Here is a 16,444-nt window from a genome sequence, read left to right on the forward strand (position 1 = left end):
CATCCCAGACTTTACCATGGGAACCTTGTAGGAAACAGGATTTCAGAGCTGGATGGGGTCTTATGGAGATCCTGAGCAAGCCTCCCTCTCACAGATGGAAAACCCATGACTCGGATTTGGCCTCCCTCTCCCATCCCAGGACTTTTTAACTGTTCCTGATCTGGGTGCCCAGAAATGATCACACGAAAATGATCATTTGGGAGCCTCCTTATAAAGCGTGAAGGGACGGCAAAATCCATTGAGAGGGAAGTGCATGTGGCTCAAGCAATTGGGCTCCCATCTACCACTTGGGAAATCCAGGGTTTGAAGGAGAGCTGGTGCAACAAGGTGATGCAACAAAAAGAGACACAGGAGAGAGACAATGAGAGACAAAGTGAAATAGGGAGCTGAGGTGGCTCAAGTGATGGCATGCCTCTTTCCCACTTTGGAAGATCCCAGGATTGGTTCCTGGTGCCTCCTCAAGAGAAGACAAGAAGAGAAGACACAAACAGACACAGAAGAGCATACAGAGAATGGACACAGAGAGCAGACAGTGAGTGCAAGTGGCAAGGGGGGGAATAAATAAAATAAACCTTTTTTAAAAAAATCCATTGATTTTTTTCTCCATTCTGGTTTACAACTTCAATACACAACACACTTGGTGTTCAATAATCACATCAAACATTCTCCTTTATTGTAATCAGTAAATGCAAGCTGCTCAGCTTTGCAGATAAGTTGGGAGTTTGCACTCTTCCAGTCACCTTACCAGATTTCTACATTTTAAAGCATCAGTATCACAGCTCAAATGTGTTACCAAAGAGGCGACTGATTGTCAGAAAGGTCCCCCAAGTACAAAACACCCTAAATGGCTTCTCGCATTTTTCATGAGCAAATGGATATGTTTGTTCTAATTTGAAAAGGTTCCGAATACTCCTGGGTGAACTATAATCAGTGCATGCTTCTATAACCAAGGCATTCATTTAAAGGCATTATTCTAAAGACAATGCATTTGACCCTTTTATTTGGTTCTAGAAGACGTGATTTATGAAAAACCGACCAAATCATTTCCCTCTGTGGAATGACATTCAACCTGAGTCTTTCACCCAAAGCCAAGATGGTGCCAATGACAAGGTCATGTGCTGATAAAGGTGAAGGTTATGGAAAAGCCAACTTCCCATTTGCTACTGAAGTTCTTTGGGCTCTTTGGATGCATGCAGATGAAGGTACAGTAAGTACTAAAGGCCTCAGAATTTGTTGAAAGTCTAATTAGTTCTTTATCATGGCACGCCTGAAACCACAAAAAAAACTCTCAAAAGTTGAAATTCACGTATGGATTTGGTAAAATAAGCAAACCAGAGAATGAACGTTTACTCCAATTTAAAATAAAATCTCCTCCGTTGACACATGCACAAACACAGCACACACTGCTCTCTTTAAAGCAAAACATGCACGTTAGGAACCAAATATCTCTCACAAAATACAGGTTTATATGTGGTAACGCAGTCAAGTTATCTTATTGACAATAGAGCTGGACTCTTTAAACTCCATGATTCTTTCTTGATGCTGTGATATTTACCAGAACCTTCCCTTTAGCCAAGGGTAGGGGCAGTGGAGACAAATTCCTGCTGAATTTCTTTTGTGGCTTGTGTAAAGATCTGAGGTTATTGGGATTTTTTTTGTCAAATTCTACACAATTTATTCATTTTTTAAAAAATATTACATTAAAAAAATATGAGGTCCCCATTCACCCCCACCGCCCCCACCCCACCACTCCCCCCACAGCAAGACTCTCCCCCATCATCATGACGCATCCATTGCACCTGGTGAGTACATCTCTGGGCATCGCTGCACCCCATGTCCCGTGTTCCACACCATAGCCCACACCCTCCCACGTTCCATCCAGTGGGCCATGGGAGGACATACAGTGTCCGGCAATTGTCCCTGGAGCACCACCCAGGACAACTCCAAGTCCCGAAAATGCCTCCACATCTCATCTCTTCCTCCCATTCCCTGCACCCAGCAGCCACCATGGCCACTTTCTCCACACCAATGCCACATTTTCTCGATTATTAACCACAATAGTTCATGAATAGAATATCATTAAGTCCACTCTAATACTTACTGTATTCCTCCTTCCTGTGGACCTTGGCTTGGTTGTGGTTATTGGAATTTAAGCAAATTCCAGCAAGTCTTTGAATTGCATATGAATTTTTTATGCGTGTTCTTGTACCAGTTTTATGAAATGTTTAACCCAGACCTACTATTTTAGGGAGAATACCATTTAATTATACCAAATAAGCCCTTACCTTAAAGTATCGTTTCCATAGCTGCTGACATCTCCAATTCCTAGGTCATCTGCCATTATCAGTAGAATGTTTGGTTGCGTGGGACTTGCCAAGCCTGTCTGGCAACCTAAGCAAAAAACCAGCATGAGTGGCCAGTAATCCCTGAAAAGAAAGACATGGTAGAAAACAGATCAGGGTATTTCCCCAGGGAGATCATTTAAAACGTACGCTTGTTTTTCACGGCCGCTGAATATCTGTATTGCAAAATTTAATTTCCAGTGATCCTCCGTGCCCTTCCTAACTGATCCTCAAATTTCACTGTGGGAGAAAGATGGCTTTCATTTTAAGTTTTAGCCACAAGTTTACTTTTGCTTTCCATTGAATGCTTTGGACGTAGGCCGCAGATGGTGCTGGCTTCGATCCCCGGAACCTCCTAAAAATAAGTAAATAAATTAAAAAAAAAATTTTTTTTTAAAGAATTCCTGAAAACGGAGTCAGGAAAAAAATGAGCAAAGGATATCAGCAAGGAGATAATTTTAACAAAATGTACCAGACATTAATAGGGCACATGAGCCCCTAGACTGAAAGGGAAGTGATGAGAATCTAGTCTAAGAAGAAAAAGAGACATGCTGCAGGTGAGAGCACTAGTCAATCTCAGAAGCCCCAATATAAATGTATCTGGCACTACATTCTGAAAAGGGGTCCTTGGGTTTTTACCTGACTGGCAAAGGGGTCCATGGAACAAAAAATGTTATATCAGGGGATATAGAAAGAAAAGGGTAGCTGGAAGGAGAGACAAAAATAAAATGCCCCTGGGAAAGGAAATAGAGTGGGGAGGGGCAAGTTTATGAGGGTGATGAGAGTGGAGAAGATGACACGCTTGGTTTCATAAATGCTTGGCTGGTCATCCCTTGCTACTATCTCTGCGTGTTACTCCAGATTAAAATGAAAACTCCCCTTTCCCTAGCTGAGGCAGCCTTCTCTTTAAGTTCATTAAAACAGAACAAAAATGAGTAATGAAGCCTCCAGAGTTCCAAGTCCAAAAGACCCTAATGGCTGAATGGTGACAATTACATCCATCTCTCTCTTGAAAAACCACCACTTTCACCTCTTGCCAGGTTCTCATGAAATTTCCAGGGCTATCATCTGCTCATCAGAGCTCAGTGTGGGTATGTGCATTTCATAACACAAAGGTCATGGGTTGCATGTACTTGTGTGTAGCTTTCTCTTCCCAATAAATCCATCTTGGAAGTTCTGAAACCCTATTAGTATTAATAGGGGATTGAATCACATCTCCCCAAGAAGATTGTCCAAGTGCCAGAACCTGTCAAGGGGACGTCATTTGGAAAACGTGCATGCTTGGACGTAGTTAAGGATGTCAAATGCCAAGTGTCCTTAAAAGAGAAAGAAGCGAAGATAGAGGAGAAGGACATATGAAGCTGGAGCAGATATTGGCATGATGCAACCACAAACCAAGGGCTGCCTAGAGCCATGAGAAGATGGAGGAGGCAAGAAGGAGCTTCTCCTAGAGCTCCCTCCTGTTGACAACTTGATTTTGTACTTCTGGGCTCCAGAAATGTGAGACGATACATTTCTGTTGTTGTAGGCTGCCAGGTTTGTGCTAATTTGATGCAGAAACCCCAGGAAATGAATGCAGTATTCTAAATATGGCACCCAGTGTTTATGGAGACTGAGTCCCACTGGTGGGCATCTGGGATGTGTCCATTCTTCCACCAGTGTCAACAAAGTCACAGTTAAAATCCATACGTGTGTGTTTCTTCATGTTTTTCATTACTGAGATCTTGACTATGTCATTTAATCTGTGTGTCTTTCTGGCAACTAAAGGAACAAATGAGGTAGCAGTTGGGACTAGATGAGATAAAAGCACTGGGACAGAGAAGCGGACTTGGCCCAGTGGTTAGGGTGTCCGTCTACCACATGGGAGGTCCGCGGTTCAAACCCCGGGCCTCCTTGACCCGTGTGCAGCTGGCCCACGTGCAGTGCTGATGTGTGCAAGGAATGCCGTGCCACGCAGGGGTGTCCCCCATGTAGGGGAGCCCCATGTGCAAGGAGTGTGCCCTGTAAGGAGAGCCGCCCAGTGCAAAGGAAAGTGCAGCCTGCCCAGGAATGGTGCCGCACACACGGAGAGCTGATGCAGCAAGATGACGCAACAAAAAGAGACACAGATTCCCGTGCTGCTGACAACAACAGAAGTGGACAAAGATGACGCAGCAAATAGACACAGAGAACAGACAACCGGGGCGGGGACAGGGGAAGGGGAGAGAAATAAATAAATAAATCTTTAAAAAAAAAAAAAAGCACTGGGACAGAACTTTTTAGGAGTAATGCTTCCTTAACCTGTTGAGCTGCCTTTTTCTTTTTTCTTTTTAAAGTTGAAGTAAAGTTTGAATAAAAAATATATATTTTACCTGAAGGTCCTCATTCATGGGTGTGGTTTGGAATCAGGGACTTGCCCCCAGTGAACGGAATCTGGTTATGGGATGTGGCTTCATTTATTAGTTCCATCTCTCAAGGAATTGAGCTCAGCCTCCAGCCAACAGCAAATCCTGAACTGAATCCCCTGGTGCAACAGCTAGTGAGCTGAGCTCTGCAAACCAACAGTGGGTCAGCTCTGAAGGAGACCCTGCCCCAATTGACCCTGAGGTGGCTACAGACATGGGGGAAACCTGACCCCAAGGGCCCTGCTAAGCCGTGCCCAGACTCTTGGTCCATGGAAACTAGGAGACAGTTAAATGTGTGCCATTTTAAGTCATTCATTTTTGGGGCAATTTGTTACACAGCAAGAGATAACCGATACAAATTCATGTGACTCTGAAGGAACTAGTCTTAGTGTTGAGTAGCTGGGCAGAGAAGAAGGCATGTTTTGCAGACATCCTCAAATTGTTCTCTGTAGATACCGTAAAAGAATCCTTTCTCACATTCTCACCCTTACCAACTCAACTTAGTATCAAAGCCAAGACATTTACATGGGACACTTTCACAAACGAGAACCGACCTGTAGAAAGCTCAGTGGGGAGACGTGTGGCATTTCCTTGCCAGAAACGTCAGTTTTATTGAAGTAGAACAGGGGTTCTTAACCTTTTTTGTTCCATGGACCCCTTTGCCAATCAGGTAAAAACCACAGACCCCTTTTCAGAATGTAGCAGCAGATAGTTTTATGACACACAACATTGGCATGTCTTTAAATTAAATTTTAGGATTATTCCAAAGCACATTGTACAACTTTCCCATGATTTCAATACCTGATAACCTAACACACTTCCACATCTGTTCAAATGGTCATTTTTGGCAAACCTTTAGGAATTTGAGTTTTCTCACGGCGCCATAAAACCACCTCTGCCATCCTACTGACCTTTCTGCAGGCAATCATTCACTGCACTCAGAACACGCGACATCAAAATAAAAATCATCCTAAGCCCACACGATGTTCTGTATTCATTAATAAATATGTCACCCCCACACCAACGCGTCCCCACAAGAATATGTTTTTAAATTCATAAAACAAAATTGCACAGGATATCGGTTCCATATATTGAAATACAGTTACTAAAACAAAAATCATATGACATCATCCTAGACATAGTGGTTGCTTTTTAAACACATTAAATAATAATCCAATACGTCAAAAATATAAGCAAGTTAAAGTTAAATTTCAGTTTTTAAAGACATGTCCATGTGCAGATGATTATCTCGAATAAAAACATGGAACTGTGGTGTAGTACTTGAGAAGGCAATGTGCCTATCATGCTGGCCATCTAATCGAGTTGATTCCTTCTCAATTCTAGCCCATGGACCCCCTGAAGTCTTTCCAAGAACCCCTGCTTAAGAACCCCTGAGGTAGAGAAGTAGCTCGAGAATCAGTATCTCTTACCTGTGATTCCACCGGTCGTTCATATTTTCTTGCCTTTTTCTGGTAGGCTTGGGCTGGAGACACCAGTTTCTCGTAACACAGAAAAATGTCGTCCTCCGTCTTTGTATTACGTGCTGTGAAACATCAGAGTGGCCGAGCAACCACGTCCTGTAATGACTTAGGTGGGCGTAAGAGCTGGGTTCAGTTTGGGTGCTGCTTTCCTCTACGTTATTTTGTGGCAATTTGGGTGATTTCGTAAAAGTTCCCAGTGTCTACACGCCCTAATTCCAGATAATCTTGTGCTCAGCCCCAGTGGCAGGAAGGTCACATTCTCACTCGCTGGGTCATCTTGGAAAGGTCTGTCTATTGGGGTCGAATAGTTTCTGCCCCAAAATCAGGTCCTCCTGGGGCTTGAGAATGTGACATTAGCAGGAAACAGGTAGGATTAGTTAGGATGAGGCCAGACTGAGAGGGGCGGGTCCTAGTTCAGTGTAATCCTGTCCTGAAAAGAAGAGATTTTGGACACGGAGACACAAGCACAGGATTGGGGTGACGGAGTCACGAGCCAAGGAACTCTTGGGGCTCCAGAAGCTGGAAGAGAAGTCTCCTCTAGAGCGTCTGGGGGAGCATGACCCTGTCTACATCTCAACGTCCAAATCTGGACTCCAAAGCAGGGAGGGAGGAAATGCCTGTTGTTGGAAGCTACCCAGACTGTGATCATCTGTTGCAGCATCTCTGGGAATCTCATACCATCAGATAAATTGCTACACATTGGTTCTGTTATCTGTAAAATGGGGATATTAACAGTCCCTCACCTGGGAGGGTTGTTGGGTGGTTTCAAGTGAAATGATATATTTAAAAGAGCTTAGCACAGGGAGTGGATGTAGCTCAGGAGTTGAGCACCTGCTTCCCATGTCCCAGGTCCTGGGTTCAATCCCCGGTACCTCCTAAAAAACAAACAAACGAAGAAAACAACTCTCATTGGGGAGCGGATGTAGCTCAGTGGTTGAGTGCCTGCTTCCCATGTACGAGGTCCTGGGTTCAATCCCCGGTACCTCCTAAACAACAACAAAAAAGCTGACCCTGGCACAAGGCTAGAAATAATAGGATTATCCAGCATCCATGTGGGATCTAAGCCCCCTCTTGATATAGATGTGGAGTGGACACAACTGTTCCAAGGTCCACAGGATGGAGGAATAGAGTATGGATTAGAGTGGACTTACTGATATTCTATTCATGAACTATTGTGGTTATTAATCGAAAATGTGGCCTTGGTGTGGAGAAAGTGGCCCTGGTGGCTGCTGGGGGTAGGGAATGGGAGGAAGAGATGAGATGTGGAGGCATTTTTGAGACTTGGAGTTGTCCTGGGTGGAGCTGCAGGGACAGTTACCAGACATTGTATGTCCTCCCATGGCCCACTGGGTGGACTGGGGGAGAGTGTGGGCTATGGTGTGGACCATTGACCATGAGGTGCAGCGGTGCTCAGAGATGTATTCACCAAATGCAATGAGTGTCTCATGATGATGCAGGAGGTTGTTGTTATGGGGGGAGGGATAGGGTGAGGGGTGCGGGGGGTATATGGGGACCTCATTTTTTTAATGTAACATTAAAAAAAAAGACAAAAAAAAAGGAATACAGTGCAAACAAAGCATTGTAAAGAGAGCAACGTCTATCCTTGAGGCGCCAAGAAGAAGACTGGAAACGAAAAAAATAATAGGATTATCGCAAATAAGCTTATTCTGGGCTTTTTAATCTACGTTTGAGAACCGTTCTTCCTTCTGTTAAGTAAGAAGGATCCTTCTGCCAAAATGTATCGTCGTTTGATGGAGGACAGATGGGGTAGGACGAGAGAAGCAACAAATTACCACCAACTGGGCGTGGTTTGAAAACTCAGAAATGCATGCTCTGGAGGCTGGAAATTCAACATCCAGGGGTCGGCAGACTCCGCTCCACCCTGCGTCTTTCTGTGTCCAATTTTCCTCTTCTTTTAGGAGTCCGCCCACTCCAGTTTGGCCTCGCCTTCACCAATCACATCCTCAAAGACCCAATTTCCAAAGAGCATCCTGTTTGGACCCGAGGTCAGGGCTCAACCATGTATTTTTGGGGGGAGGCACGACTCAACCCACGAGAGGAATATTTTCCTTCAATCTTGTTTCAGGCTTATTGGCTTCACTCTGCTCCCTTCTATTTTAGGAAAAAAGGATGGTTTGAAAACCCATTTTGCGCTGTTATCTGAACTCAACGATACCCGTTTGCCCTTAGGATAAAGGAAGGACGAAGCTTCTCCAAGGTTTTCCTTCCAAAAGTCCTGAGTTTTTGTAAAGAATGGAAAAGCCACCAGGGGTCAGTATTTTTTGAACACTTCTCAGATGAACCACCTGCTGGTCTTTTCGATCATTATGTTACAAAAAGCTCCCTGGATCCCCCACTGGAGCCAGTGGCCCCCTGCTCATTTAACCCCTTCCATCCCAGGAGTGGTTAAGTGGAAGTTTTGGGATCTGCCTTTCTCTGTTCCTTTTCAGCCTATAAACATGGCGGGTGCTTCTGGACATGACTGAAATTAGGAGGGAAAAGAGATTCATGGTTGCCGGGAGTTGGGTTGGGGGTGGCTTTAAAAGGGTGATTCTAGGCAGTCCTGGGATGGAAAGTTGGCTGAGGTGGTCCCACGTGTGATGGAACTGCCCGGGAGAGCAGAAATGAAACTGGGAAAATCTAAGACTGGTGGGCTGTGTCGATGTCAACTTCTACCACAGCTTCGTCAGAGGTTACCTGTGGGAAAAACTGGGTTCACAGGTTTCCCGCCTGATTACTTACAACTGCATGTGCCTCTATCTTTAAAGCAAAAGGTTCAAAAGAACTGGAATAAATTGCTCATTGCCCATGGCTCACCCTCTGGGTGAGATCAAGTAATTTGTCCAAAGAGCAAACAACCCCAGCGAAAGAATCAGGAATTTGCACTCAAGGGTCTTTGATTCCAAAGCCACATTTGTGTGACTCTAAACAAGTGATGAGTGAGGGAAACATAAAGCTAGCCCTTGAGTCGTCTTTTCATGGACGTGGTTTCCAAATTTGAGCCACGCCTTCCACTTAAGAGGTGTCCAGGTTGTTGGGGAAGTTCTGCCCCCTTCCTCAGGTAGGCAAAGGAAGGTGTCACAGGTCATATTGGAGGAAAGGAACAGAAACTCCTTCTCTGCTCACCTTGACCCCATCGGGGCTGGCAAACCTGGATGGGGTTATGTGTTAATGGGGGGGACAGCTGTGAGAACTCTCCTCTGACCCCACACCACGCCTCAACTGCAGGTTATTCATAAAGCAAATTTTACAGGGGCACACCTGGGAGGGGGTAGGTAGCTGGCATAGAAGAAAAGGTCCCTCCAACGTCGACGACAAGAGGAGACATGGAATTGGATGGCGCCCGAACATTTTACATAGAACCCAAAAAGCATCCCACGGTGGGAGTTTCGGGAGACTTACCTGCCGCGGTGACCGAGATTTTCTCTGTGACTGCTCCCTCACTAGGCCAAAAGGCACGTAGTTGCTTAGGAAACTTGCTAATGTGTAACTTAATCACATTAAAGATTAACCAGACAGCGAGTTAAGACTCATCCTGGACCCTGAAGATAAGGGCTTTTTTCTCTTTTCCGTGAGCAAAACCATGGTTAGAAAACACTCTCTCCATCTCGGGAGCAGCACGAAGCATCTGAAATGCCAGCTGCTTTCACGTCTTTGTTTTTTGTATATACCTAGTTACAGAAGTAACTTTGTAAACTGGCCTGGTTGTCCTCAGGAAAAACCTAATACCTTTTTTTTTTTCAGGGAAGTTTGGAAAAGGAGTTAATAAAAATTCAATATCAACCCAAGGTAGACAGAACTCAGGCATCATAAAATATTTGTTGACCCTTGCACAATTTTGAGACTTCTACTTCAGCCCTGAAGAAAGAAAGAAAACAGTATGGTTATTAGGTGACACATAAGAGTCGATTTTTACAGTAACTTTGTTGCGGCATACTTTACCCATCACAAAATCCCCGTTTAAAGGTCAAAGATCTTTAGGAAATTTAGTCAGTTGTGCAGCCATCATTATGATCTGCCTTTAAAACATTTCTATACTCCCCAAAGATTCCCTAATTAATCCCCCTTTGCTACCCCAGGGCCTGGTATCCAATAATCTGCTTTCTGGATTTGGCAGTTCTGGACAATTCATATAAACAGAATCAAACAATAAGTGGATTTTTTTCTGGCTTCCTTCACTTAGCATAATGTGGTTTTTTTTTGTTTTGTTTTTTTGTTTTGTGGTTCATCCATGCTGAAACATGTATCAGAACGTTATTTCTCTTCTTTTATTTTTTTCTGGCAAACCACATTTTGATTACCCATTCTTCAGATGATGGGATGATTGGGTTGCTTCTACCTTTGGCTATGATAAATCATGCTTCTATGACAATTTGTGTGTAAATTTTGATGTAGACACAAGTTTTCATTCTTTGGGTATATACCTAGTTCTTTTTTAGGAACTGCCAGACAGTTTTACATAGCGGCTGCACCATTTTACATTTCCATCAGCAATGTGTGAGGGTTCAGATTTGTCTACCTCCTTGCCAACACTTGGTATTGTCCATTCTTTTAATTCCTGCCATCCTAGGGTGTGTGAAATGGCATTTCATTGTGATTTTATTTGCATTTCCTTGATGGCTAAGGATGTTGAGCATATTTTCATATCGTTATTAGCTATTCCTATCTTCTTTGGTTAAATGTCTAATAAAATCTCTTGAAATGAGTAGTCGAGGGAGATTCATGTTGATTAGAGGACAGCTAGAGAATAATACAGGGACTGTGTAACAATGATTTGGGTGGTAGATGAGGATTATGGTTAATTATATAAATATAGGAATGTTCTACTACAAGGTTTAAGAATGTGGTGATACACAGGAAAGATTATAACTAATGTAATTTATAGTCTATAGTTAACAACATTGTAATGTTTTTGTAACAAAAGTAAAGGAAGTACAATATTAAGTCTGAAGGTAAAAGAAGGAATATGGGGTTGCTTTCGTAAGATATGAATATAATTAAGCATTTTTTTCTCTTCTTTAGGTTTTTCATTAATGAGACTTTGACTATGTCATTTAATCTCTGTTTATCTGTGTATCTTTCTGAACACTAGAGGAACAACTGATTTGGCAGCTGGAATTAGGTGAAGTAGAATTGGCTAGACAGAACTTTTAGAAGTAATGCTTCCACAGCGTGTTGAGCTGCCTTTCTCTCTTCTTTTATTTTTGTGAGATTGAATCAAGTTTGAATTTTAAAATTTTTTTGCCCATTTATTAATTACATTGTTTTCTCACTGAACTGTGGAGTTCTTTACATATTCTGGATATAAGGCTTTTATCATATATGATTTCCCAAGATTTTCTTCCAGTCTGTAGCTTATCTTTTTCACGTTCTTAAATGGCATGATTTTTTTTTCTTTTAGAAAATTTTCTTAATTGTCTTTTTTTTTAAGATACGTATTATCGTAGATCACAAAAAAAGTTACATTAAAAATATGTGTGTTTTTTTTTTTGATGCATGATTGTTTTGAATTTTGAAATGTCTAACAGAAAATATTTTTAAAGGATCAGTCTTTTGGTATGTTACCTGCCTTACTTTTCCTAACGTCCAGCCATGAAGGTTTTCTCCTAGAAGTTTTGTCCCTGTCACTGTTAACACTGAGGTCTCTGTCCCATTTTGAGCTCATTCGTGTCAACCGTGTGAGAAAAGGGTCAAAATCCTTCTTCCATTTGTTGTGCCATTTGTTGAATTCTCGATCGCCTCTTCTGATGGGGCCGTGGAAAGCTGACGCTGGGGTCCCATCTGCAAAGATGTCTCTATCGTGGATATTTTGCAAGGACAGAAGCATACGCCAGTAAAGTTTTCAATTAAAGATGAAGAATGAGGTACCGGGAGAGAGAGGAAGAAGCAGCAGGCTTCCAAGCACCAGCTCTGCAGGGCTCCTGCTCACACCAACTTAGCATCCCTGCCCTGGGGGAGGCGTGGGCCAAGGGGAGCTCAAAGCAACCTCACCGGTGGGAGTGGGGGTGGGTTAGAGTGGGGGGGGCATCTAGGGCCTCTCTGGACAGGCTGCCTAACCGGTCAAGCCAGTTTGCAAACCTGCCAGCAGCCCCTGGGGACATCAGGGGGGTCTGGAACTTTAAAAGGCACATGGCAATCCCACCTGCCGTTATCTTCACCTATGATCAGCTGCAGGCAAGCCCTTGAGAAAACACAGGCGGGGGGTCCAGCCTGGCTGTAAATCACCTCCGTCCCCCGAGGCCCCCTTATTGGGGTGCTGAGTCTCTTTTATTTAGGTCTGTGAGTGGTCAAAGAAAAATTGTACGGGGCAGCGTGAAACAGGCGAGGATGCTTTTGTCCAGGGACTGAGAGCAGAACCCAGCTCCGTGCAAACAGAGGCAGGCAGGTTTGGGAGGGCTGGGGGTGGGAGGGAGGGAAGGCAGGAAAAGTGGGGAGGGGGCAGGTCACAGGCAGGGAGGACATCTGGAGTCTGTCAGGGGTGAAGGGAGAGGGAGGGAGGTGAAGAGTGGCCCGGCTGTGAGCTTCTTGGGGGCTCGGTAGGGTAAAGGGGAGGCAAGAGGGAGGACAGGGGCTTGGGGCTTAGAAAAGTCTGTCTCAAGTGTGGTCAAGCGCAAGTGACGGGAAGGTGGTCCTGATCCCAGCAAAGACAGTCCTCCAGAGATAATTGCCCATCTCCCTTCTACTTCCCAACCCACCTACCAAGTCCGCGGGATAAGTTTTACAACCGGTTACTGGGGAAAAACCTATAAAGAAATGATCTTTAAACACCCACGGCATTCTGTGAGAGGCAAGAGGCTCGCCCCCACCAGTGAACAAAAGCCACAGGGAATGAAACGAATACGTTTCGATGGATGTGAAAAACCAAGAGCCCCGAAGGAATTTTCAGCAGAAATCCTAGCAGTTTAAAACTAGCTGGTGTGGCACTGCACACACGAGAGCTGATGCAGCAAGATGATGCAACAAAAAGAGACCTAGATTCCAGGTGCTGCTGACAAGAGTAGAAGCGGAACACACAGCAAATGGACACAGAGAGCAGACAACGGGGTGCAGGGAGAGAAATAAATAAAAAATAAATCTTATAAAAAAAAAACGAGCTGGAGCATCTAACGTGGAAGCACGACTGTTATTTTGTCGTTGCCTCTGCAGGTATGTGGGGGAGCAGTTGAGATTTTTAAACAAGGAAACGGAGGAGACAGGTGCTCAAAGTCTGGTGTATATTTGTTCTGCAAACTATTGTTTATTTTCTTCGTTTGAGGTTTTTCTCTGGGTGGGGAATGTGCTGAGCTTTGCAAACTCAAAGAGGAGCACATTGCATCCTTTTTTTTTTTTTTTTTAAAGATTTATTTATTTATTTAATTTCCCCCCCTCCCCTGGTTGTCTGTTCTTGGTGTCTATTTGCTGCGTCTTGTTTCTCTGTCCGCTTCTGTTGTCGTCAGCGGCACGGGAAGTGTGGGCGGCGCCATTCCTGGGCAGGCTGCTCTTTCTTTTGCGCTGGGCGGCTCTCCTTATGGGCGCACTCCTTGCGCGTGGGGCTCCCCTATGCAGGGACACCCCTGCGTGGCACGGCACTCCTTGCGCGCATCAGCACTGCGCATGGCCAGCTCCACACGGGTCAAGGAGGCCCGGGGTTTGAACCGCGGACCTCCCATGTGGTAGACGGACGCCCTAACCACTGGGCCAAGTCCGTTTCCCCACATTGCATCCTTAAATAGCTCATAACTGCCAGGGTGAGAATGATTTTTCTTTTTAAAGGATAGTGAAAAAGAGGAATCTGTCCTAATAAAGATATGGGGTGCTTTGGGGCAGAGAAAGGAGCACTTAGACCCCTGAAAGCCAAACACTGATAGCCTGCAGGTCAGAGAAAGCCCCAGAGTCTGCATGGCCAAAGGGTGATGTCGGCCAGGGACGCCCCGTCCATGCAGGGAAGGATGCAATTTCTTTTTTCTTTTTCTTTTTTTTTAAAGATCTATTTTTATTTATTTCTCTCCCCTTCCTCACCCTCCACCCCCACTCCAGTTGTCTGTTCTCTGTGTCCATTTGCTGTGTGTTCTTTTTTGTCCGCTCCTGTTGTTGTCAGTGGCACCGGAAATCTGTGTTTCTTTTTGTTGCGTCATCTTGCTGTGTCAGCTTTCCGTGTGTGCAGCGCCATTCCTGGGCAGGCTGCACTTTCTTTCGCGCTGGGCGGCTCTCCTCACAGGCGCACTCCTTGCACGTGGGGCTCCCCTACGCGGGGGACACCCCTGCATGGCAGGGCACTCCTTGCGCGCATCAGCACTGCGCATGGGCCAGCTGCACACGGGTCAAGGAGGCCCAGGGTTTGAACCGTGGACCTCCCATGTGGTAGACGGATGCCCTAACCACTGGGCCAAGTCCGCTTCCCAGAAGGATGGAATTTCTTAGAGACAAGATGTGCTGAGCTCATTGTCAGGCAAGGTGCAGCCCCAAAGAAGCTGGAGAAATAGTAATTTTGCGGGGCAAGGACTGAGAAATGCTCAGTGGGGCTACTCGAGGTAGACTGTGCAGGTGTTGTCCTGGGGTGAATCTGATTTTGGGAAAGGACCTTTTAGGGTGGAATTATTTTCCTTGGACCCTGAAGTTTGGGGGCCAAAAAGAGCACACATTTATTCTCTTACAGTTCTGGGGTGAATTCCACTGGGCTAAAGTCGGGGGGAAGGCAGGGCTGGTTATTTTGGAGGCTCCAGGAGAGAATCTTTTTTTTTTTTTTCCCCTTGCCTTTTCCAGCTTCCAGAGGTGCCGGCATTCTGTGGTTTGTGGCCCTCATGGTGGAAAATATGCTTACTAAAATTTCATCATTTAAGCAGCTCTGAAAATCCCCATTCGCTCATCGAGCTGGGTTTCTGTCCATCTCATCGTAGCAGCTGCCTCTTGGCGCTTCGTTCCCTGAAGGATATCGACCAGAATGTCTCAGTTTTGCTTCCAGGAGTAAGAGCGCGTCTCAAAGCAAAACCAGACGGAAGGGTGGACACCTGCACCTTTTCTCAGAGACAAAAAGCTTGATAGCGTTGAGCGGTCGGCTGAGAAAGGAGCCCTGAAAGCCGCGCACCGGCACAAGGATATCGAATTTGTGGCTTATTAGCCGCTGAGATCAAGGACAAGTTGGATGTGCTCAAGACACTGCGGGGCTGAGAAACTGCAGATCCCTGCCATCCCGTGTTTTCCTTCTCTCCTAGCCCTCTGCTTTGCCTATAAAAACCCGAGCTCCGATTCTCACCGTGAACTGGTTTGGGGACGATTTCCCCGTTCTTGTGCACGGGTGCCATCGGTCACCTTCTCCCTGAAGGACGTGTCTCTCCTTTCTGGTGCCAGATCCCGAGGCCCTTCTGTTGGAAACAGCCGTGCTTACTGCAACAGCCCCTTCCTCCATCTCCCCGCCGCATCCCTCCCTCTTCTTCATCCGTTTTCACACCTCGTAGGAGGACCCGTGTGAGTCCATCGAGCCCCTGTCTCCAAAAAAAAATCCAGGGTAATGAATCTCCCATGTCGAGAGCCTTATCTTCATGCCACCTGCAAAGACCCTTTTGCCAGGTCAGGTGGCATCGGCTCAGGCTCCAGGAGCAGGGCTAGGGCATCTTCCCGGAACGTGATTCAGCGGGCCTCAGAACCTGCGTTGAAATCGTGGCCGTGGGCGGCTTTTGATTTGCTGGAGACGATCTCCAGCTCCACGAGGGTAATCACGAGGGCTCCAGTCATCGTTGGGAATCCCCAAGTCTACAGAAGGGAGGTTACCCAGACCTGGCCACGTCCTTTCAGACACGTGACGATTTTATTTTTAAAGAAGCTTTAAAGTACGTAAATCAAAAATAGATCTAAGCCCCCTCTTGATGTAGAGGTGGAGTGGACATCGCCATCCCAGGGTCCACAGGATGGTGGAATAGAGTGTGGATTAGAGTGGACTTACTGGTATTCTACTGTAGAACTACTGTGACTAGCAATGGAAGAAATTGTAGCACTGATGTGAAGAAAGTGGCCACGGTAGCTGCTGAGGGTAGGGAGAGGGAAGAAAAGATGAGATATGGGGGCATTTTCAAGACTTGGAGTTGCTGCAGGGACAGATGCTGGACATTCTATATCCTGCCATAACCCACTGAATGGACTGGGGCAGAGAATAAACTACAATGTAAACTCTAATCCATGTGGGGCAGCAGTGCTCCAAAATGTATTCACCAAACGCAATGAATGTGCCACGATGATGAAAGAGGTTGTTGATGTGAGGGTG

General features: G+C 45.3%; 1 protein-coding gene across 2 annotated transcripts in view; it reads right to left on the reverse strand.

The window, feature by feature from the left end:
* Positions 1-9,657, reverse strand: part of LOC101433208 (arylsulfatase H-like) — a 32,003-nt gene extending 22,346 nt beyond the window's left edge. The window contains exons 1-3 of one of the 2 annotated variants that reach the window (XM_058290912.1): positions 9,610-9,657; positions 6,157-6,312; positions 2,286-2,426 (exon numbers count right to left, since the gene is read on the reverse strand). In XM_058290912.1, coding sequence (XP_058146895.1) covers positions 2,286-2,426; positions 6,157-6,179 — 164 coding nt within the window. In that variant the 5' untranslated portion in view covers positions 6,180-6,312; positions 9,610-9,657. Of the gene's footprint in view, positions 1-2,285; positions 2,427-6,156; positions 7,532-9,609 lie in introns of those variants that run through there. The other variant, XM_071213201.1, reaches the window with a different exon arrangement.
* Positions 9,658-16,444: the final 6,787 nt, after the last annotated feature.

The sequence above is a fragment of the Dasypus novemcinctus genome, chromosome X, assembly GCF_030445035.2.
Source record: "Dasypus novemcinctus isolate mDasNov1 chromosome X, mDasNov1.1.hap2, whole genome shotgun sequence".
NCBI classification, from domain to species: domain Eukaryota; kingdom Metazoa; phylum Chordata; class Mammalia; order Cingulata; family Dasypodidae; genus Dasypus; species Dasypus novemcinctus.